The sequence below is a fragment of the Silurus aristotelis genome (assembly GCF_946808225.1).
Source record: "Silurus aristotelis genome assembly, chromosome: 23".
In the NCBI taxonomy this organism is placed as follows: Eukaryota; Metazoa; Chordata; class Actinopteri; order Siluriformes; family Siluridae; genus Silurus; species Silurus aristotelis.
In genome coordinates, this window is record NC_139596.1 from 6855848 (window position 1) to 6880476 (window position 24629).

A 24629-nucleotide genomic window follows, 5' to 3' on the forward strand; every position below is an offset into this window, starting at 1 on the left:
GCTTGAAAAGTTTTCTTCCATTCCAACTTCTGATATTCTTTATTCGGATTCATTTTAGTCAAGTGGTTCACTTACATTTCTAATGCACAGCGAAGCTTCATAAAACAAAATGAGCACCAAAACCTGTTTATAAACACACATGTTCACAAGATGAAAGAAAAACACTGTTGTCTTAAGTGAAAAAGAGCCAATTTTCTATCTCTACCCTGCAACACTGCATTTAATTCATGTATTTTCTTGTCAGCAAATAATTTTTTTCAAAAACACAATATGCAACACTTTTGAGAATTATTTTTATGATTGTATAAGTGTGGTCAATTGCTGCATCTTTCACTTGGCTTGTAGAAAACAAGGAAAATAATCCCACACAATGTGCTAGAAGGCAAATGGGAAGAATTCAGAGGAATAAATCATTCTGTGGACACACACTGAGACTCTTCACCTGGCAGATGTGTCTGTAATGAGGCTCAAAGCACTCTTTATTCCCCTGCTGATTCACTTTAGCCAACTCCATCATCAACACTTCTGCCACAACCATTACATCATAGCCTGATTTAAGCACTCCATCCACTACAGAAGAAACCAGATCAGTGGCAGCTAATGTAGATAAGTGAAGGAGGGAAAGAAAGAGAGAGAATATACAAGTATAGAGACCCAACAGAAGTGCAAGGAGAGAGAAGAAAATGTGATGTGATTTGTGAATGCGGTTTATAATACGGGTCAGAGGAGATATCGTAGGCTGGAACAAACCAGTTAAAACCGGTTCTGGGAAACAGCACTCAAATCTTAACACATGGCATGGGTATTGTTCATAATTCACCATGTTGTATAATGTGATACAGCTTACAAATCATATATAGCGCTCTAATCTTCCACTAGAGCCAATGTGATTAACTCTCAAATGTTCAGTCCATCATATCATGCACAACTGTATATTATAACTGTCTCTAGGAGTTTTTGTGGGCTTGTATGACACACAGGAAAGGTTTAGAATACGTAAACAAATTTATTTGACCAAATATCTTTACATATCAATAAAATCAGATATGAACAAGATATAAATATTGTATAAAAAAAAAATCCAGTTCCTGTTTATGATCAGAGCACATTGTTTTATAGGATATAAGTAGGAGAATATTAAAGCAGCAGTTTGTATGTTGTAAAGCCCCCTGGTGTCTACTTGGAGAAGTGCAAGTACTGTGAGAGGCTGTGTTGAGAAGCTCTGTATTACCTCAGAGGCAAAGTTAAATTCTGTGTCTAAAAGAAACAACACTGATCCAGATCAGTCTTTTTAAGATCACTCGGTACTTACATGCTTCTTTAAAAATTGCATACTGCAACTTATATATCCGCTGTCCCTTTTCATTCTCTAGTTCTTTTCCACGGTGTGTAGATACTGCCTAAAAATGTGTCCTAATGGATTACCTCAGAATTCATTTATAAATTAAATAGCTTGGCTGAATCCACTGGAATGTGATTTACTTGGAAAACATTTGCAATTACCTACTCTTCAGAATATAATAATAATTATATGTATTACTGCAATACTCAAATGCTTTTTTCTTCACTTTATCTGAGACTGAGGTAGCTCGTGAAAGTTTTTGGCATCCAATCAAAATCGATATAAAACCTCAAATCTACTACAATCACAAATCCACTTGAATCAGTTTATACTCGCTCTGTTCTAATGTCGTTAACAAAACAGTCTGGAAGATAAACTCCATGCAAGCTAAACCGTTTGTGTACTTCCAGAAGGTCCTGCTCTAAAACAGAAGGGTCACCCAGGGGTCTTGGCTTCTTTGAAACACTGTGAATGTGCAGCAGAAAGGCAGCCTTGGCGTACAGCCCACACAGAGCACCGTGGAAACGTGGCTCCATCAGCACACTCAACCAGTCAGGATCTATGGTGTCACCTAGACATGTAACAGATTCAATCAATAATGTTTATGCTCCTTTTACAGACAGTTCTTTTTCTTAATAAATCTAATAGCAAAATTTCAGAAATATAACAAATGTTTTGAGTGTTTTTTCTACAATGGATGACATTATCACTCTCGCTATATCTAAAGAAATCAATACGGTAAATGGTCTAATTACCCAAATGGAGCTCGGCACAGATGCTAAGGTTCTCTCTGACCGAGACTGTATTTTCTTGTTCCCACAGATCGAGAAGCCTGGCAAGGACAGAGGATTCTGGGTATCGTTTTGCCAGGCAAAGCAAATATGGCAGGATGGTCTCAGAAATCACAGAGGGCTCCAAAAACATGTTGGCGTTGTCCTGCTCATAAAGAGTGCTGCATCTGGGAACACAAACAAATCACAAACTATGTGACTTATCTGATCACCTTTACATCGATTCATAAAATAGTTCTTAGTCAAAGCAATTAAAAGGTATAATTAAGAAATTAATGAATAATAATCATGTTTTACGTTGCGTAAGTACTGAAAATAATTCCTAAGAGGAGCAGCACTGATAACTAGTGTATCCACTGGTTATAATCCAGTATCCAGTATTTAATAAATAGCGGTTCTTTCATGTTTTATCAACCAGAAATACCAGAACACAATACTTGTGTTCTTCTTCTTCAAACCAAGTCACAGGTCAAAGTTCCTGTAGAAAACATTGGTCACCTATATATGTAAAAAATATATGTTTAAAAAAAAAAAAAAAAAAAAAAAAAAAAAGGTGTGAAACTGTAAATATCTAAAGCAAGCAACGTTTCCGCCTGCCGCGATCGTTACTAACGGATTCGTGTAATTTTTTCCAATCATTGATGAATTGCAAATACAAGAACAAGAATGGCAACAAGCGTGTTCCGTTTTTTTTTTTCTCGTGTGCTCATTCGCTAAGCCAATTAGCCAATCGGAGTTCTCTTCCTTGCCGACGAGCTCCGCTGCTGATTCAACAGGTAAAAACGGCAAAAAACAGCTGACGAGTTTTGACCAGAATTACATTTGGAGTGAGAAGGAGAATAACATCTGGAAAGAGAATGATAACATTTGAAGAGAGAATGAGAATAACATCTAGTGAGAGAATGAGAATAACATCTAAAGAGAGAATAAGAGTAACATTAGAAGAGAGAATGAGAATAACATCTGGAGGGAGAAAGAAAGTAACATCTGGAGAGAGAATGAAAGTAACAGAAGAGAAAATGAGAATAACATTAGAAGAGAGAATGAAAGTAACATCTAAAGAGAGAATGAGAATAACATCTGGAGAGAGAATGAAAGTAAAATTAGAAGAGAAAATGAGAATTACATTAGGAGAGAGAATGAAAGTAACATTTAAAGAGAAAATAACATCTGGTGAGAGAATAAAAGTAACATTAGGAGAGAAAATAAAAATAACATCTGGAGAGAGAATGAAAGTAACATTTAAAGAGAGAATGAGTAACGTTTTGGAACTGTTCTTGCTACACTTCAACCAGCTGTAGTTTAGACTACATGGTAGGTGCCGATACCAAAACCTGGGAACAAGTCCACTGATTAATGTAAGCAATTATCTGTATTACATTACATTAAATTAAGTATTAGACTTTATAAGATGAAGGGGTGAGAAGAAATCTGCCAAAAAAAAATCCATGGGCTGCCCTGATTTCTAAATATCGGCATCTGCCAGAGAAAAACCCAGAGAAAAACCTCTAGACACGCCACTGAGTCTCAACACATGCTTCATACTCACTGTTCTTTTTATTTATTTATTTTTTTAAGTATTTACTCAAGCCAGAAAAGACAATCTGTCAAAAATATTAATTTGGTCTCTTTGATGTACACTTGGTTGCATCTGTTGCTGAAGATAACTCATTGTTTCATGAGGAGATCTGAGTAACAATAAATGTTTATTCTATTTATAAAAGATTCTAGTCACTGACTACAGTCTCCATAGCTGATTTAACTGATTTTCTACATTTTTCCAGCATAAATAGGATGTTTCAACCTTGTTAAAAGTCTTATATTTCATCCAGTGATGTATTAATAGGACTACAGGTGAGCAGTAAAGGAATTGAGAGTAATGTGGAGTGTTAAATGTAATAATCATGAGAATGGATTTGGACTGTAATAAATATAGTTTGTTACAATGGCTTTCTAGTTACCAGTGTCTATCAGTAAACAGCTAACAACCCTTAGCAATTATGCAAGTACAGTGGAACCCGGTTATGTTGCCGGCCTAGGGGGACGCCAAAAAGCATCGAGATAACCGGTGATCGAGATAAACGGAAACCAATATGGCGGCAATATATTAATGTGCTTGAAATTTCTTTATGTACATGATGTGCGTTATTAAATGAGAATGTGCATGCACGTGTTTTTGGAGGTTTTTTTACACAACAGCATTGCCGCGATTTGTTTGATTGGTCATGCGGATCGAGATAACCTGTAATGCGGATAAGGAGGCGGAAGCCGAAGTAAACGCAAACAAAGTTTATTGAGAATACTCGGGGGATAATCCACCAATACTTGTAGCGAAGCAGTAATATCCAGTGGTGCGCTCCGGGAATATCCATTATTAAAAGCACTATCCAGATTAAAATTGAAATGAATTCATTGCTTATAACATGTTATGGTCTTTAAATCTTCTAAATCTTTTTTATTTGATTTTACTGTGCAGTTTTGGAGCGTGTGTGTGACTCACTGTGAGAGCTTTGTCTCCTGAAGTATACTTTTGAGATCCCAATTTGGCAAGTGACACACCAAAGCCTCCAAAGTGCCTTCACTATCCCAGAATTTCCACAGCAGCAGGTCCAGCAGCATACATAAAGACTGGTTGCTCTGCATAAGATAGCACCTTGTTGGGGATTTTCCTGAGTGGGATTTGCAGATAACCGAAGTAAAGATGGCAGACTGGCCTCTCACTTGCTGATTCTGATCCTGCAGTAGGTGCACACCTGCACTGATCAGTCTACGCACACACACACACACACACACACACACACACACACACACACACACACACACACACACACACACACACACACACACACACACACACACACACACACACACACACACACACACACACACACACACACAACAGTTGTTTGTGATCTTTAGTCAACATTCTGCCAACAACAAAACATAATAAATGTTATCAAATTGCAAACAGGGTGGGTAAATAGGCTGAGGGCTGAAGGCTGGAAAACTGATAAGAAAACCAGAGACCTGATAAACAACGTGAGCTCAGAATTACACATTGAATACCAAACACTAAGACCAAATCAGAAGCCTGAATCGTTTGCAAAACTATGTAACACATTTGAAGCATTTAAACCAGGGATCCCCAAATTACGCCCCCACATTTGAAACGGCCAGAGACATTAAACATTTTAAATGTAAAAATTACATTTGAAATGTTTTACTCATATCATATCTGTATGTATGAAATAAAAGTTGACTTTCAAACAAAAAATGTCTTAAGTTACTAATAAGGCACCGATAGTTAGTTCCATAGAACCAACTAACACTGACTGATAGATTTCTGAAATTATTGGTTATCGGCAAAAATCCATACCGATAGTTTTTCAGGCTTCCGGTCCGCCGTCATTACGAGAGCGGCCTCTAGAGGCGAAGCACTGATGCTGCGTGCGTTTTGTTTTTACACTGTATGGAGAGCACTTTATTATTTTTTTTATTTATTAATATATTCATATTTATTTCCTTTAGCACATTTCATGATTGAGTACTGTTTTTTATAATCAAGTTCAGTGATACTATTTTACATGGCATGTTAGGTTTATATGTTTTTTAAACCATGTGGCCCTCACAGAAAAAAAAAAAAATCTACACTTGATTTTACAGCGTAAATTCACTGTAAATCTAAATTGCATTAGAGGGAAAAAAAAAAGAAAACCAAAAGAAATGTTCTTCATTAACACACCTGACACTGAGAGCTTCCAGAGCAGTGTTGCCCATCAAGCTGCAGGTCACTACAGAAGCTCCGGTCAGAACCAGAGCCTGAGCACAGGCCAATCGCAGAGCTTCAGGAGCCTCAGCACACCTGTGTGTTTCTAATAGCATACACCAGCGCTGCAGTACGAGCATGTCCACGCTGAAAGAGAAAATCATAACGTATTACAGGAACACTCAACCATCTTATAACCCAACTCCATCCACTGCATCTCTATCCGATCTACCATTACCACAGAGAATATATTAAGAACAGATAACACGATTAATCCAAAGTCATTACCAAACAGAAGTCTAAAGGGCAGTTGCTCAATTATATACACTCCATATAGAAGTTGAGTAAAATCCTGCATTCTCTGCTGTACTGTATATATTAAATGCATTCAGACTGTTTTCCTTTCATGTCACAGCAAAGTAAGGAACGTGTATGAAAATAAGTAGATAATGTATATAGATATATTTATATGGTAGTAAATGTAGAAATTGTACTCTGATTATTATTATTATTATTATTATATATGATGCAGATGAGGTGGATGAAGGTGGAGAATCGTTTTCGTCTAAAAAAAGTATTCCATGACTGTTACTACTCCATCATATGGTCTTGTAATCTTATTAAACGAGAACGTTTAAATAAAAAATTAGGTAAGGGAATCAGCTATAAAAAGTGCAGATAAGTGACAATAACATTACTGGTACCATTTTATAAAATGTAGAAGAATTATTACATATATTTTTTTTAAAAGGAGCAACTTGTTAGCTTTGTTTTACCAAAACATAATATTCCATGTCCATAGATATATTTAGTTTGATTCACCTTGGAGAAAGTAGAAGAGATAGAGCACACAGGGTCTGAGAGAGGAGCTCTGGCCCTCCTCTGCTTCCCTCCAGATCCTCCAAGAGGAGTTGCACACACTCCTGCAGCTCTTCCCCCTCAAGCTTTAACTGGACAGGCTGAGGATGGGTTACGCTCAACACATCTGGGGTCATGACTTCCACCAAGGCTGATAAGTACACGCTCTTGTACTCAACATCCTGATCCATGAGTGCCTCCTTCAGACTGGCCTGCACACAGTGAACAACTTTAATAGCTCTTCTTGATTGACATTCAAAAGTCAATCAAAATCAGCTGATTCCAGCTACCCAAACCACTGACATGCTAATCTCAGTACAGCACTAATAGAAGGCACACAAAATATAATCTAGAAAAGATTTTCTCTCCATAAATACTATAAGCTCTAAATGTTTCTGTACCGAAAGTCCTTTCAGAACGTACATAAAGGATGGAAAAACACTGAAACAACACTGCACCAGGGAAGTTTATTATCGAGTCATTACTTAAAAAAAAAAAAAAAAGGGCCGAATCAGATGTTTCCTGGGAAATTATTTCTTTAATAACATGTCTATTATCTATAACAGCCAAGCGGAAAAGCTTGTTCTGTACTTCTGAACCTCCGAATACAATAGCTGGGCCTAAATCCCCTAATCAAGCAAGAACACGAACTGTATATCAACGATCAACAGCAATGCATTACAGCAGCCCTAATTTCCTTTCATTGTGTGTTAAATAATCAGCAGAAGTAAAACGTCAAATGCCCAGCGAGTTAAGGCTGTGCCAAAGTCAAGCCACAGAATCTCCACTCGATAATTTAGTGAAACAAACATGAGGGGGGAAATGCAGCTGTAAGGATATAATCAAGAACATGAGGTGTGAGGTGACCTAGTGCAAAGCAGGGCCACTCGATACCACCCTGAAAGTCAGACGTTCTCCAAAAGCAGAATGCCCCACTTTTGCCAGAACATATTTGAATGTTGCCAATGCCATGGCTGATGAGACAAAAGAATGTCGTCTTACTGAAACACTGCAAAACCACCCTGAAGACACAACTAGAGGTTACACCGATCACGCATACATTATGACCACCTGACTTCCCTTTTATTGCCAAAACATTTCTGACCCATCGAGCATTAACATCATTAACTTCTTCAGCAATTTGAGGTACAGGAGCTCGTCTGTTGGAACAGCCTTCGCTCCCCACGTGCATCAATGAGCTTCAACCGCACATGACCCTGTCGCCGGTTCACCACTGTTCCTTCCTTGGAGCACTTTTGATACACACTCACCACTGCAGACCGTAAACATCCCACAAGAGCTGCAGTTTTGGAGATGCTCCGACCCAGTTGTCTAGACATCACAAATTGTTAAACTCGATAAAATCCTTACACTCGCCCATTTTTTCATGCTTCTAACACAACTTTGAGGAGAAAATGTTTACTTGCTGCCTAATAATATCCCACCCACTAACAGGTGCCATGATGAAGAGATAATCAGGGTTATTCACTTCACCAGTCAGTGGTCCTAAAGTGATGCTTGATTGGTGTATATATTTACCTGGAATATTTTCTCCAGTTCATTCTGTAAGCGACTTCCTCTCCAGCCCCGCCCTTCTTTTACCCACTTCACCAAAGAGAGACGAGTAACTGCACTTCCACTGGACAGGTGGGGCCACACCTGATACGCCCAGTCAGGGTCTTCACACAGGAAGTGCACAGCACTTTGGTGGAAAGAGGAAGAGCCAAGCTGAACGGACATATAAAAAAAACGAGTGAATAGCATTCCATGTGCGTGTTTTTAACATGGATTAACACATCAAATAGCATCCAGTATTTTTCACATTTACAAGTAAAAACCCTTAACAACCTGCATAACAACCGCTTTTTTGTTGAAATGTAAAAAGCCTGCCATAATGTATTCTTACTTTTTTTTTTATTGTACAAGATAAAATGTGAAAGATTGAGATATATATATATATATATATATATAAAATGCAGATCACATGTATTGGTACTGAATAGAACGCTATTTACAAATCAGAGTAGATAGGTCAAATAAGAATAAAAAACTTTCCTGGCAGTTTGAGTCTCTCCAGGTTTTAGATGTTTACAATAAATTTTCGGTAGCATTATTAAAACATTTATTTTAATTACATTATTAGAAAAATCTAAAATCTAATATCACCTCAAGAGTGTGTGGCTTTCTGAGTAGTTCCTTCATCAGCAGAGTGCCAAGATCCCTAAAAAAAAACCCTGAGCAGTTCTCTCTCAGCAGCCTCAGCACAGCCACGTACGCCTGGCACACCAAAGGGCACTTTTGCTCATTGGATGCCAGCCAAAGTCGGTCCTCCATCGCCTTCACCACACAATATAGAGAGGATGGGCAAGCACTAAAAAGAAGAATTTATATATATATATATATATATATATATATATATATATATATATATATATATATATATATATATATATATATATATATATTATATATATACACATATATATACACACACACACACACACACACATACATACACACACACAGTAAAGACCAAAAGTTTGGACACACCTGCTCATTCAAAGAGTTTTCTTTATTTTCATGACTATGAAAATTGTAGAGTCACACTGAAGGCATCAAAACTATGAATTAACACATGTGGAATTATATACATAACAAAAAAGTGAACTGAAAATATGTCATATTGTAGGTTCTTCAAAGTAGCCACCTTTTGCTTAGATTACTGCTTTGCACACTCTTGGCATTCTCTTGATGCCTACTTTGAAGAACCTACAATATGACATATTTTCAGTTCACTTTTTTGTTATGTATATAATTCCACGTGTTAATTCATAGTTTTGATGCCTTCAATGTGACTCTACAATTTTCATAGTCATGAAAATAAAGAAAACTCTTTGAATGAGAAGGTGTGTCCAAACTTTTGGTCTGTACTGTATAAATATATATATATATATATGGCACGTGAAAATGACACAGTGAAAGTGTACAGTTATGTAACTAGTAAGTGGGCTGAAGATTAACTGCACTGGTGAATATCGAGGTTTTTCCTTTTTCGCTTCCCAAATTTCCATCTGCAAAATTCTTACTTGTCAGCATGAAGGACTCTGGTCAGGATGGCCTTAATCTGTAGGAGTCGGCCATGTATACTGTTGTGACAGCTTGGGCTAACTGGCTTCTCGGGCAGCTCCTTCACCACGCTCAGTACACTTGCCAAATACTCTGTAGGTGGTATCATGGCAACCAGGGCTTGGGCTGACATGGCTCTCACGCCGTATATGGGGCTAGCAGCTAGCTGGAGCAGCGGAGGTAGAAAGTCGGACAGAGCCCTGTTACAAATAAAATGCAAAAATCACTCTGAGCAATTAACCATAATTCAGTGAATCTAGAAAATTATCGTTTCCTTCTAAATGCAGTGACCTAAAAGATAAGTAGATTTCTGTACTGGATATATATATATATATATGGTCATAAAATTTATTGTATATCTGGCCATAGGCTTTCCAGAAAGAAGCACACTATATACTTAATTAAGAAATACATATATCTCTTCATCCCTTTTTTGCAGTAAAATCTGCATAGTCTTTTATTGACACGAAACATGACAATTTTTGGCACCCATTGCTGCACATTGACCAAATAAATATGACATACAAATGAATTATTTCTCAAAAACTGAAACGACTGCATATAATTTCTCATTAAAAAAGAAAAGAGCATTTATTAAACAAAATGCCCTACTGTGTTTGCTCCTGAGCTCCAGGGTGCAGCTTGGCCAGCAGGGTTAGGATGGGGTAGAGAGAGGGCTGAAGGCTCAGTCTGGCTTCATGCAGGTCTGTGGCTGCTCTTTCTAATGCGCCCTGGAGGAAGGGCTTTAATGCGGGATATTGTTTAAAAAAAGCAGGGGAGGAAATGCTATACTGGGCAGAGACATCTTCATCAGCAGGTTTTTGACCCAACATTCTGGAGCAGAGAGAACCTGGGGGATGAAGAGCAAGGGATCAACGAAAGTAGTCCAGGATGAAATATAAAATATTTGCAAAGGTTTATAGAGTCCAGAACATTCATGTCTAACAAAATGTTGACTTTTATTAAAAAACTAATCCAAATGGATCCAAGAAAATGACATGATGAAGTGATTAAACACAAATCAAGTTGCGTACTGTAAAGCTGCAGGGCAGCGTTCCTCATGGCCCACCAAGGAGAGCTAAGTAGTGTGAGTGACAGCATGGTGACCTCAGATGCATACTGAAGAATAGTCATACCCAAACTGGAGCCTTTCACCAGTGCCTGAATTGTGTGAACTGCACATACCTGGAGAGAGAAGCAGGCAAGACCAAAATTTACCTCAATACAAAGGCTCAATCTGTATGTATTTATAAAGATAACTATAATAATAGGAGGAAAAGAGCACCTGGGGCAAGTCAAGTGTCTGGTCCCAGTTCAGAGGCAGTGGGGCTCTGGCTATCTCCAGTAGTGTGTTCATGCTGTGTGCCAGCAGTAGGTGAGAGGTGCTGTTCTCCTCGGCTGCCAACACGCCAAGAATAAGCATCGGCAATCCTGCTGCCCGTCTCGTCACTGACGTACCGCGGGGGGTCTGAAGGACACAAAGACCCTGGAAACAAAATTAAAAAGGGAATATAAAAGTAAGGAAGGAAAATGGAGAAGGAATACCAGGTGCCACTAATGGAAGATCTCACCATTACCATCAACAACATACTATTATGAAAATTCAAACAATGATAAAGATATAAGGACTAATTTATAATGTAAAAAATTTGAAATCTATGTATTTCTGTAAAACTGAGCTGAACAGAAAAAGCTTTCAAACAGTCAAATCTACCATTTTAATACCTGCTGTAGAATGCTGTTAGGAATTTCTCTGAGCTTTGGATCAGAGCTGGTAAGAAGGGCAGTGCAGAATTTCGTGAATCCAATGCAGCAGCCCTCCACTGCCCCCTAAAGGTACAAAGTAAAATAAAATATTAAAAAACGTTGATCAATAGTAGTGACAAGAAAATTCTATTGTACTTTATAAGTACCGTTAATTCTTACCCAGTGCCTACATTTCAGGATAATGTCCTTGAATACTTTTGAAACCTTCTGCAGATCTTCTACAGTTAGCCGTGTTCTGTCCTCACGAGTGATCAACAGAATCTTCTCTACCAGCAAACCGAGAAAAATCCCTATTTCCTGCCCAGAAATAGACACACAATATGCAGAGAAACATGGCGAAATTTCATATTCTGATTTACTAATAATTTTTTAATCATTTATTTGGCCATCCAGGACCAATATTCAGAAAAATGTGCAATTTTTTAGCTTCATTAGCCCTGATGATACCTGTGAAAAAACAATATTGATGAGAAGTCGTAGTGTGAGCCTTGGACAATCCAGACATTTTGCCAGCTGTTCATCATGGATGAAATGTTTGTAAGTCTAATAGTTGTGTCACACGACATTACACAATCATCAATCTATTCTCGTATGTTGTGAGCAGATAAATGTTTATTTTTTCTTTGTGAGAAGCAATCCATGCATTTACCTTGAGCGTGACCCAGCAGCTGGTCAGCACTAGACTGTGCTCTTCTGATAACAGCACGTTCTCTTCTCCTTCTTCATCCAGGCCTGATCCACTGTGTCCAATTAGAGAACTGATTGCGTTCCCCATGTCGCAAAATGAAGGTGGGACTTCTGCAGGAAACAGCCACAAAGTATTTGAGGGGGAAAATAAAATCTGAGTCAAACATTATATTGGTTTTAATATTTAAATAAAGCATCCATGTCTTCAAAAATGCACATAGAAAATATCATGGCTTTTTTCGATGTAGTATAGTTTGTCCAAACATTATTTGACAGTTTTTCACAATAACAAAATCAAATCGGAAAAATAAATTGTCAACTCGGAGATACAAATCGACCAAGTCAGAAATTCTGTAAAGTAAGTCAAACATGTTCATACAGTAAAGCATTGATTTTGCATTATTTGTCCTTTCATACAATTAGTCAACACTGTAAGATACAAGTGAACATGTACAGCTACAAATAAGAGACTAGAGGCTATGTAAAAAAATAAAAATAAAAAAACAACAACAAAAAACCACAACAAATATGCCATATTGGCAAAAGTATTGGGTCACCTGACCTTTCCTGCTCTATGTGGTTCTTTTCTAAACTGTTACCACAAAGCTGAAGGCACTTAATTGTACAGGACATTTTTAGATGCTCCTGTGCACAAAGTGAGCTCTTGAAGATCTGGTTTACATGCTTTGGAGAGGAAGATCTTGAGTGTTCTGCTTGACTGAGCGCTGATCTCATCCCTAGTGAACACCTTTGGGATGAATGTGAACTCTGACTACACCCCAGGCCTCCTCACCTCACCTACATCACTACCTGTCTTTCGTAATACCCTTGTGGCTGATAACCACAAATATACATAAGCACACTTTAAAATCTAGTGGAACATCTTCCCAGAAGAGTGGAGAATTATAGGATTGGGACTAAATGTGGGATACAATTCTTAAAAATCACATACCATACTTATGACCAGGTGACCCAATACTTTTGGTAATATAATGTATGTGTAATATATATATATATATATATATATATATATATATATATATATATAAATACAGTGAGGAAAATAAGTATTTGAACACCCTGCTATTTTGCAAGTTCTCCCACTTAGAAATCATGGAGGGGTCTGAAATTGTCATCGTAGGTGCATGTCCACTGTGAGAGACATAATAAAAAAAAAAAAATCCAGAAATCACAATATATAATTTTTAAACTGTTTATTTGTTTGATACAGCTGCAAATAAGTATTTGAACACCTGTCTATCAGCTAGAATTCTGACCCTCAAAGACCTGTTAGTCTGCCTTTAAAATGTCCACCTCCACTACATTTATTATCCTAAATTAGATGCACTTGTTTGAGGTCCTTAGCTGCATAAAGACACCTGTCCACCCCATACAATCAGTAAGAATCCAACTACTAACATGGCCAAGACCAAAGAGCTGTCCAAAGACACTAGAGACAAAATTGTACACCTCCACAAGGCTGGAAAGGGCTACGGGGAAATTGCCAAGCAGCTTGGTGAAAAAAGGTCCACTGTTGGAGCAATCGTTAGAAAATGGAAGAAGCTAAACATGACTGTCAATCTCCCTCAGACTGGGGCTCCATGCAAGATCTCACCTCGTGGGGTCTCAATGATTCTAAGGAAGGTGAGAAATCAGCCCAGAACTACACGGGAGGAGCTGGTCAATGACCTAAAAAGAGCTGGGACCACCGTTTCCAAGGTTACTGTTGGTAATACACTAAGACATCATGGTTTGAAATCATGCATGGCACGGAAGGTTCCCCTGCTTAAACCAGCACATCTCCAGGCACGTCTTAAGTTTGCCAATGACCATTTGGATGATCTAGAGGAGTCATGGGAGAAAGTCATGTGGTCAGATGAGACCAAAATAGAACTTTTGGGTCATAATTCCACTAAACGTGTTTGGAGGAAGAAGAATGATGAGTACCATCCCAAGTACACCATCCCTACTGTGAAGCATGGGGGTGGTAGCATCATGCTTTGGGGGTGTTTTTTTGCACATGGGACAGGGCGACTGCACTGTATTAAGGAGAGGATGACCGGGGCCATGTATTGGGAGATTTTGGGGAACAACCTCCTTCCCTCAGTTAGAGCATTGAAGATGGGTCGAGGCTGGGTCTTCCAACATGACAATGACCCGAAGCACACAGCCAGGATAAGCAAGGAGTGGCTCTGTAAGAAGCATATCAAGGTTCTGGTGTGGCCTAGCCAGTCTCCAGACCTAAACCCAATAGAGAATCTTTGGAGGGAGCTGAAACTCCGTGTTTCTCAGCGACAGGCCAGAAACCTGACTGATCTAGAGAAGATCTGTGTGGAGGAGTGGGCCGAAATCCCTCCTGCAGTGTGTGCAAACCTGGTGAAAAACTACAGGAAACGTTTGACCTCTGTAATTGCAAACAAAGGCTACTGTACCAAATATTAACATTGACTTTCTCAGGTGTTCAAATACTTATTTGCAGCTGTATCATACAAATAAATAGTTTAAAAATCATACATTGTGATTTCTGGATTTTTTTTTTAGATTATGTCTCTCACAGTGGACATGCACCTACGATGACAATTTCAGACCCCTCCATGATTTCTAAGTGGGAGAACTTGCAAAATAGCAGAGTGTTCAAATACTTATTTTCCTCACTGTATATATATATATATATATATATATATATATATATATATATATATATATATATATATATATATATATATATATATATATATAATGTGTATGTATTTGTGTGTTATATGCTTTGCACTGATGCAGCGAGTGTACCTTTTTCCTCCATATTCTGATCTCCGTACAACACTCCGAGCAGCAGCAACGTGATCTTTTCCAGCAGTGAGAGCATTTCTGCAATCATACTGCCATCTAAAGCTTCAGCCAAAGCCCCAGGCACGTCCATCACACACTTGTGAATAGCACTGACTGCACCTACAACCATTTGGTACCATCATCACACACAAAAAAGGCATGAGGACACACACACATATACGGTCCCTCATGCGACATTTATATCAGAGCAGTATTTAATCATGTTACCATGTAGAGGTGCGGAGCGTGCAGCAAGCAGCATGTCCTGCTTGGCGATTAGGTACTGCTGCTCCAGAATCTTCAGCAGGTATCTGATTAACCTGACCGACTGCACATCATCCTGCTTCAGAGGCTCAGACACTACACCATCCAGAGACACACCTCTAGAATCAAATACCAATGAGTATTTATTCCCACTTAATATCTGACTAATTACTTATAAGGTACAAGTCAGTATTTTTTATTCGAATAAAAAATTGTATGGAACAAATAAAAGTAAAAGGCAAAAACTCACAGGAATTGAACAGTGAACGACTGGAAGAAAATATTCTGCGGACAGATTTGTCCAAATTGTACATCTTTGGTGTATGAAAAGTTGCTATTTCATTCTAAGGGAGGATTTGTTTGACCAAAGTAAATGTTTTTACCATTACATTAACTCGTTTGCCTATAAACAAATGAAACACATATGTATATCACAAAAACAACAAAACTTCATCTATCGTAATGTGCTAACAAAATGAAAAGAAAAAAAAAAAAAAAAAAAGAAATTTAAAGAGGCAAAGGTTATTTTCCTTCATCAACCCATTTACCATTTTCTTTAAATGATTAAATCAATGACGTTGTACGTCTTCATTTAGTTAAGTTTAATAATGTAAAAAACAGTATTATAACCAATCATTTGTTCTCTCTCCCCAGCCTTTTTAACCAGATATAAAAAGCAGGTTACTGAGAAACCACAGAAGTCATGTGTGGTGGAAAGCTGAGGGTAAAGGAACAGCTTTACCTCAAAGTGCTGACTAAAGTTTTTTTTCATTTCAGGTTTTTTAAGTTGTTTTTTTTTATTATTTATTATTATAAAATGACACTTTTTTAAAATAAAAGATTTAATTAGAATGAGTGATTTGAGAATACAGCAGCTCTGTGGTATGACCTTACATTGCCACTTTGATGAAGTTTCCCATTTTTTTTTTAGTAGTTTGAACACATTGATCCACTAAAACATGACCTAATACTGTTGAATGGTTAAAAAAAAAAAAAAAGAAAAAGAAAGAAAAAAAAAGTACACTAACGCACTTCTGTAGCAGTAGTTTGATCATCAGAGCCCCCATCTGAGCCTCCTGAACACGTGGGCTATGCAGACGTCTCTGAGCTCGGCTAAAGAGAGCAGCAGCGACATCAGACTCGAGAGACGATGGGAAAAACCTCACCAGCAGCTCAGCCGCATGCTCTCGGATCTATAGGGTAAAAGGCATAATGAAGACCATGTTACAGGGCACGAAGACATCATTTTATACTACAGTGGGGGAAAATAATTTTTTGGTACGGGATCAAATACTTATTTCACTCGATCAAATACAAAATGATAAATATGAAATTTATATTTTATATATATATATATATATATATATATATATATATATTTTTTTTTTTTTTTCTTGATATTCTTTTTCTGTTAAAATAAACAAACAAACATTTAAACATAAAAATTCGACTGTTTATATAAATATTTCCCCAACTCTCTCTCACAAAAGTGAATACACACATTTCAGCAACTATTTTAGTAGACCTTCTCATGGGACAATACGATAGAAATGAAACTTGGATATATTTTACAGTAGTCAATGTGTAGCTACAGTATATACTATAATTCTAGAGTATTGTCCCTTGAGAAGATCTACTAAAATGAGGGGTGTACTCACGTTTGTGAGATACTGTAGATTCCTCGTGAGTGATATCTAATTAAAACAATAACCTAAAACTGGAAACTTGCTACCTCATTGGTCATATCCTCCAAACAGCCAATCAGGACCAGCTGCCTTGACCGACAGTAAAAATCCCACTTTTGCCTTTCTGTGGCGTAGTCTATCAGCTCGGACATGTTCGCTGAAAAAAGAAAAAAAAAAAAGCAGTCGATCACATGACCAGAGAAAAACATTTCAGTGGAAGAGTTCTGAAAATCTTTTAAATCGAAGGCTTGAGCTGTAACAAGAACTAATACAAACTGTTGTTATTTTACCTGGTGGCTGACCTTTCTTCCTGTCTGGACTCCAGGAGTCTGAACAGGTCTCCAGAATTGCTGCTAGAAGAAGAAGCGCTGTCTTCTTCCTTTGGAAGCTGTTCCCAGGAACCAGGGAGACAAATGGCAACTGCGCCAGCCAGTCAATAAAGTCTGAAGATATTAACATGTTCACAGATATTCACAATCATGGTTTCAACAAGCACAATTATGGTTTACATAATTACAGACAATGCTGACTGTGAAAATATTCAGATCTCCAAAGAGGACCTTTAAATTGACCAATTACAACAGATTACAAGAAGACGAGTGGAGCGCATATAGTCCATACCTACGCCTTGTTCAAGTTCTTTCTGCTCTTCATGGCTCAGGCCCTTTTTACTTTTTTGACTTTTTAGCCTTGCCATAGAACTGTCCCTAATCCGCACGAGGAACTTCCTGACTCCAGCCTGGAGGTGCTGACGAAACGGAGAGGAATAACTGTTCAGATTAAAAGGAAGAAAGTCCCTGATGGCAGCATATTCCACCTCTAACGGAGGTTCTTTAGACTTTGGGCTACAGCAGATCAGACTGAAAGCCGCTAAGCGCACACCGTCATCCAGAGACGACAAGGCCAGCCTGAGCGTTCCCAAGGGAAAGTTGCTTTCTGATTTCCAGAACAGATGCCTGTTATTTGCACGCTGGGCACTCATTATACACACCCAAGCTCGTAAGTGCCCCGGGGCAACAGGGTCTAAAGCAGCCAGTAACGTTTTAAATGCATCTGGAAAGCAGCGTAGGGTGTAGGGAAGGAGGTAGCTGGAGGCGTTATTCTGAAGTAGAGTCACGTCAGAGGTCAGAGCTTTCAGGAGTGTAGATTGCCATCGTTGCATCCATTGAGTGGCCAGGTGGAGCTCAGTGGGTGGAGCGTCTTTCACAGCACTCACTGTAAGCTCCTGTCTTTGCTCCTGAAGCAGCAACTTGTAGAGCTCAGACGCACAAGGTGCAAGGTGATTGGCGGAGAGGCACTTACAGATATGAGACGGAAGAGCCGGGTACAGTTCCAGAACCTAGAAAAGAGAATAAAAGCGATGCCATGCTTACTGCTGTTCACTCACTACAGAGGATCAGGTCACAATTCTTACTGCACATCCACTATGGATAAAGTGGATGAAGCTCCAGTCAAAAAGTGCTGAAATATTTCTCAATGCTGACACTAACACAGAGGGACACTCCGAGAGTTAGAGACAGACCAACAAATAAACAGTCCAACAGATACTCAGATAGCCAATGCCAGACAAACAATTAGAGAGACAAAAACTCCTTTCACTTCTCTAGCACACACTTTATTCAATGCACAGTTGACCCCTGGTATTTAAACTCAACGAACAAACCAAAACAAAAACTGTGAGAAAAACAGAAAGGCACCCAGACAAAAACTGACAGACGGCTAGACACAAAGCAACCAGTGATAATCATAGTAAAGTGGCAGTAATGTAAATGTTAAACTGATGCACATCCCACTACACCAGGTTTACCTTGTCTGTACCAACATATGGCACAAGGGCACCGAGCGGTGAATATTTGGCTTTGGACTCCCACGGCAGCTCAGCAATCCTGTGCAGTAAATTCATGTAAAGCCGTTTCTCAGTATCTCCAGAAAGCCGACGGTCCATCTCGTAGATCTCCAGGAATAAACTGAAGGCAGTGCGTACTGATTCAGACACACCCTCCACCTGTACACAAGATGTGGAATTGCATAATACATGCATACAAATGAGTTTTCATAATGGCTATAAAAATACACGATTCAGCTTCTGTTTTTCTATAGCAAATTCAGACGGTCCGGGTTTACCGGGCTCTCAGCGTTGTCCCAAATGATCTGCGTGAGTCTGTCTCTAAGGACGGAGTCAACGTCAAGAAAAGAAGCGCCGTAGAGCTCCCTAATCTCGGGCAGGCATTCTTTCACACTTTTCAGCCACAAGATAAACACTGCAATGAGAAAATGCAATTCGTCAAAATGATCAAATCATAAATTTTTTATAACGCACAAGTCTTCTAAGGATTAGAGCACCTTGAAACACATAGTAGTGACAGTCCCATTTTTCTCTGAGCAAATCGGAGATAAGAGGAAATAATTCATCTAGGAGGAGGCAGGTCTGCGAAACAGGAAGGAATGGATGAGAGCAAGAAGATAACTAGAAGATAATTCAAAAACTAAAAGCATTGAATAATTATACAATACATAAAACATCAGTGATCTACAGTATCTCACAAAAGTGAGTACACCCCTCATATTTCAACAACCATTTTATTAAATAATCTCAAGGGACAATACTATAGAAATGAAACTTGGATATATTTTAGACTAGTCAATGTGCAGCTTGTGTAGCAATACAGATTTACAGTCCTCTGAAAATAACTCAGCAAAATAACTAGAAACCCAAATGATTCCACCCTAATTGAACATGTGTCCAAAGTGTCAATTTTTTGTGTGAGCTTCACTTTTATGTAGCACTGCTTTAATCCTCCTGGGCACGGAATTTACCAGAGCTGCACAGGTTGTTGCTGGGATCCTCTTCCACTCCTCCATAATGACATCAAGGAGCTGCTGGATGTTAAACACATGGAATTATGTTCTGCTTCAGAATGTCACAGTACATGTTGGAATCCATGTTTACCACCATGCATGACTGTAGGCAAGACAATTTTCTTGGTTCTCATCACAAGAACGTCGCCTCATCAGACCACAGGACATGGTTCCATTTATTCATGCTCTTGGACAGGTTGTCTTCAGCAAACTGTTTGCAGGATTTCTTGTGAGCCAGCTTCAGAAGAGGCTTCCTTCTGGGATGATGGCCATGCAAACCGACTTGTTGCAGTGTGCCGTGTGTGATCTGAGCACGCTTGTCAAAACCCTCTGCTTCTGCAACCTCTAAAGCAATGGTGCAGCACTCATGCGTCTGCACAGGACAAGGACTCAACTTCTTTGATAGACCCTTGTGAGGTCTGGGCAGAGTGGAACCAGTCTTGGAAAACCTCTGAATGACCCTGACCACTGTACTGTAACTCAGTTTCAGGGCGTTACAGATCCTCTTATAACCTCTTTAAAACCATGTTGAACATCCAGTGGTCAGTGTGAGAGAATTGTGCTCAAAGCACCACATTTTAACTGCTTTAATACAAGATACACAAATTTGTATGGTCGTGTCAAGCAGACAAAAACAAACATGATGAATAGGAACATGTGGCTTTGCACAGTTACATGACATACAGCTGTTATAACTTAGGGTGTACTCACTTTTTTTTGCCAGCTGTTTAGACAATAATGGCTGTATATTGCGTTATTTTCATACAAGCTGCACACTGACTATAAAATATATCCAGGTTTCTTTTCATTTCTGCACAATGTTGACCTTATAACATACATTAACAAAATAGAATAGAATTGAATAAAACTGAAAGAAATGGAATAGAATTGAAAGAATAAGAAAGGAATGAGAACAGGATTGGAATGGAATAAAAGAAAAATAGAAAGGATGGAAAAAGAATGGAAAGAATAGAAATTGAAAAAAAAAAAGATATGAATGGACGGGAATAGAAGTGATATGAATGGAGTGCAATAAAAGGAAAGAAAGAAAATCAAAATGAAAAGCAATTTTTTTGTATTTTCAGAAATAACCCATCTGCCTTCCTATTCTCTGTGCACCACGTACCTGTTTGTCTTTATTCTTTTGGGTGAGGAAGTCCTTCCTTAAGCAGGTCAGGAGACCTCTGGCTACGCTGAGTTTATCAACTCCATCACATCGTCTGGAAACACAGTCGACCTGCAACTGTCCTACTGTCAAAATACGCTGCTCTGCACACACAGAGAAAATCATCAACTAAAATGATGAAATACTAAAAAGTAAAAGGGACATACAATATATACACACACACACAAACACCCCACATATTCTTAAAGCTTGTGTAAAGAACATGCTCGTATGCACAGATGCTCACCCGTGCTGGTAACCTGAAGTAAATTCATGGCTGCTGAAGCTCCACTCTCAGTGTCAGGAGCTGCAGAGATCAGCATGGCCACAGCAGTGCCTGCCAACAATCGTGTCTCCCTGTTACTAATCTGGCAAACAAAATCCATCATCAATCCGCCAATCCCATAATGATTACTAAAGTAATGCAGTGAAATCCACAACCCACATTACAAAATGTTCTTTCTAGAGAGGAAGAAATTCCCAAATCGGTCATACTGTAATCGATGACTTGTGAAACACAGCTCACCTCTCCCGAGATAATATTCATAAGGGATCCCAAAATCTCGTTCACATACGGCTTGTCTTTCTGCTCTAAAAATACCAGAGGCACCACTTGCTCAGACAACAGCTGGAACACCTGCAGACATACCTTCAAAACAGACACAAAAAAATCTCTATATAAACCTGAAATGTCTAAAAAGTAAATGCCCCCCCAGGCTTCCGCAGGCTGACCTTGACTGTGTGGTAACACATAGAACCGTTTCTTGACGCTTCATCTTTCATAATGTCAGGAAACAATGTGGTGATTTTACACATCAGAGATGAAAACATTAGTCTTAAACCTTCTCTGCCCATCGTGCTCTCCTCCAGGAACATACACACTGTTTGGGAAAAGAAATCAACCATATTAAGATAATAATATTTCGACAGATATATATTTGATATGTGCAGTTTGGAAACGTGATGGTTTTTAAAAAATACATTCATGCTCCTTTTTTTTATGCAACAAAGTTAGTAATAGAACGGTATAAATATTTGACCAAACAAGTATATAACTGTACAGATGTTACACTTTCTTTTCATTGAAAAATCCTCCCAAAGCATGAATAACCACTTTACAAACGCATGGCATCTGGACAGTCTTTGAATTAAAATTCACCTCTAATACATTGCTATGCCTTATATAAAACTTGCCACAGGTGTTCTCTAATAGTATAATTTTTCTATTTCTTTTTGCGCTTGAGATCCAAATCATCCCAGAGCAGTTCAATAGGATTTGGGTGTGGTGACTGGGCAGACCATTCCATTATAGAGAACACTTAAGCTGACTGGTTGTTGTATGGTAAAGTTGGTTCTAGCTATCTGCAGTCCAGATGGAATTGCATGGTTTTAAACTTCCCTGCTCTGAAACAACCCCAAACCATTGAGCTTCCACCTCCTTGTTTGACTGTGGGTGTGAGGTGGTCTGCTAACATCATCTCTGTTATGTTATATCGAAAATGTTTAATTTGGACTCGTCTTTGCACAGAACTTTCTTCCGGTTATTCACTGTCGAATTCTTGCGTTGTCAAAAAGACTAGTTGTTTCCAAACTTCTGACAAGCAGACCTCTATGTTAGTTACTTACCTAATTGAATGTCCTTTAAAGACAGCACCTAATGAAGAAGAAATAAGTCTATTAATACTGTATTTCTAAAATGTGGCTAATCCTCTAGTGGATCCTTCCTTCTTACCTTCTCCTGATGGAGAAGTCTGTCAAGACATTGTCGGACTTCGTCAAATACTAAAGACTCATTGACCTGAGCCAGGTGTTGCAACATCTGTTATAACACAAATCAAGACTAGACTGATCAGTCAAGCATGAGCACATCTGTAGAGTGGTACATTGTACAGTTACTTTAGAAATATGTGTGATGTTGTACAGGAATCTCCAGACAAACAGTCATCTTATTACCTGGTCTAGTTTGCGGCAGGCTGACGTGGATTTGTTCACCGCGTCTATCTGGGACGACAGGATGAGCTGAGTGAGGCACCGTTGATGTTCGTACTTCAGCGCTTGAAGAAGTGGTGGTGGGACTTTCCTCAGCATCTGCAATGCTTCTTCTAGCAAGCGCTCTTTAACCCGTTTTGTTGTGCTCCTGTTAGCAGTAATACGGTTAATATATTATGAATTTAATAGAATGGAATTGAACTGAATAGAACAGAATGGAATGGAAGAGGAAGAGGAAGAGAAGGAATTAGCATAGCTATATTTGGGTTTTCTTTTTTCCTAATCCTTTAAAAATTTTCCATCACTGCCAATCCTTATCCACTATTGTAGTCTTACAACATGCTCCAAAGAAGGTCTGTTTACCAAAAGACAAAAACACAGTTCTGTCAGAATGCATCTTTTTGACAAAATACACAAATAGAGGTCTGGCTTACAGAACTTTATTCCCAAAAGCTTCTATGTACAGCTAGAGAGTATGTTTCATCAATGAATATGGCTAAGAAGTTCCTACAGGATGTAGAACAGTATCTCAGGCTAGAGATGCACAGATTAATTGGTTTTGAAGATTAATCGGCAGAGATAGTTGATTGCTGGAACTATCAAAAATCCATACGGATAGTTTTTCCAGGTTGAGTCTGTTGCTGTAGCGGCTATCATTATACAGTACAAGAGTGACCTCTAGAGGCGAATCATTGACACGTGCTGTTTGTTGAAGTGTCTTTTTTTCTATTATACATTTCGGATGTAAATGTTTGTATGTTTTGTTTTATTTAGTGTTACTTACTTGTCTTGTAACCATAAATCTAAACAGCATATCATAAACGCAAGAACAATAACAATAAAAAATACATATTTTTCAAAATAAATAAATATAAAGTTAAAATAATACAAAAACATGTAAAACAATTAAGACATTTTTTAATATGAGAGTTTTTAATTGTTTTATGGACTGAAATAAAATAAAAAAAACTTTTCAAAAGCCTCAAAACAAGGAGAAATTGTAACAAATCCACATTCGTGTATATAAAAATTGTCTACAATTAACAAATTATTGCACAGTAAATAAATTTCAATGTTTTGCATACAGACACCAAATTTAACAATGTGAACGTCTCCTTACATTTTGTCAGACAGACAATCATGTTCATTGAATTGCATTGCATGGCTTGATCACCAACCTTGCACTATCTGTGAGCTTCTCCAGGAATAGCTGGAGCTCATCTCTGACATCTTTCCGTATATCATCCTCTAAAACCAAGGAATTGAGAAGTGTTTCCACCTGAGGTTCATCTAAAACCGGAGGAATCATAGTAACATAACTCATGTACTGTACATCTGAAACACAGGACAGCGATTCCTCATGTGGTGGCTCTACTACCAGGTCGCATCCCAATTAAACATTCCCTTCCTGTTTAAACGCACTATATATAGTATAAAATAACGTGTTCCTGCGCACTATATAGTATAAAAGATGCTATTTGAGATACAGCGTTGCTGTAGC

At 38.4% G+C, this 24629-nt stretch overlaps 1 protein-coding gene across 2 annotated transcripts; it reads right to left on the reverse strand.

The window, feature by feature from the left end:
• Window positions 1-986: 986 nt before the first annotated feature.
• Window positions 987-24551, reverse strand: LOC310718183 (tRNA (32-2'-O)-methyltransferase regulator THADA). 2 transcript variants are annotated; one of them, XM_083526787.1, is made up of 31 exons: window positions 24307-24551; window positions 23093-23276; window positions 22872-22958; window positions 22766-22793; window positions 21872-22020; window positions 21666-21788; window positions 21387-21507; window positions 21101-21243; window positions 19459-19543; window positions 19240-19376; window positions 18923-19120; window positions 17737-18454; window positions 17406-17558; window positions 17163-17272; window positions 16463-16623; window positions 15395-15549; window positions 15128-15286; window positions 12300-12448; window positions 11810-11947; window positions 11609-11713; window positions 11169-11369; window positions 10918-11068; window positions 10496-10733; window positions 9844-10083; window positions 8924-9128; window positions 8297-8485; window positions 6722-6969; window positions 5876-6046; window positions 4634-4900; window positions 2098-2300; window positions 987-1913 (listed from the first exon to the last, which is right to left on the reverse strand). In XM_083526787.1, the coding sequence occupies exons 1-31, from the start codon at window positions 24450-24452 to the stop codon at window positions 1669-1671; spliced, it is 5607 nt and encodes a 1868-aa protein (XP_083382913.1). In that variant the 5' UTR covers window positions 24453-24551; the 3' UTR covers window positions 987-1668. The 2 variants fall into 2 exon arrangements, with proteins under 2 accessions (XP_083382913.1, XP_083382914.1); XM_083526788.1 differs by lacking the exon at window positions 24307-24551 and having other exon boundaries at window positions 22872-22979; window positions 23093-23222.
• Between the last annotated feature and the right edge of the window lie 78 nt (window positions 24552-24629).

What these genes read in the sequence shown, in the direction of transcription:
- LOC310718183 (XM_083526787.1), bottom strand. Translation starts at nt 24,452, where the DNA reads ATGAGTTATGTTACTATGATTCCTCCGGTTTTAGATGAACCTCAGGTG. An exon ending in TCAGAATATGGAGGAAAAAG is followed by an intron (nt 12,449 to 15,127) that starts GTACACTCGCTG and finishes TGTTTCCTGCAG; the next exon opens with AAGTCCCACCTTCATTTTGC. An exon ending in GGAGCTCAGGAGCAAACACA is followed by an intron (nt 10,084 to 10,495) that starts GTAGGGCATTTT and finishes TATTTGTAACAG; the next exon opens with GGCTCTGTCCGACTTTCTAC.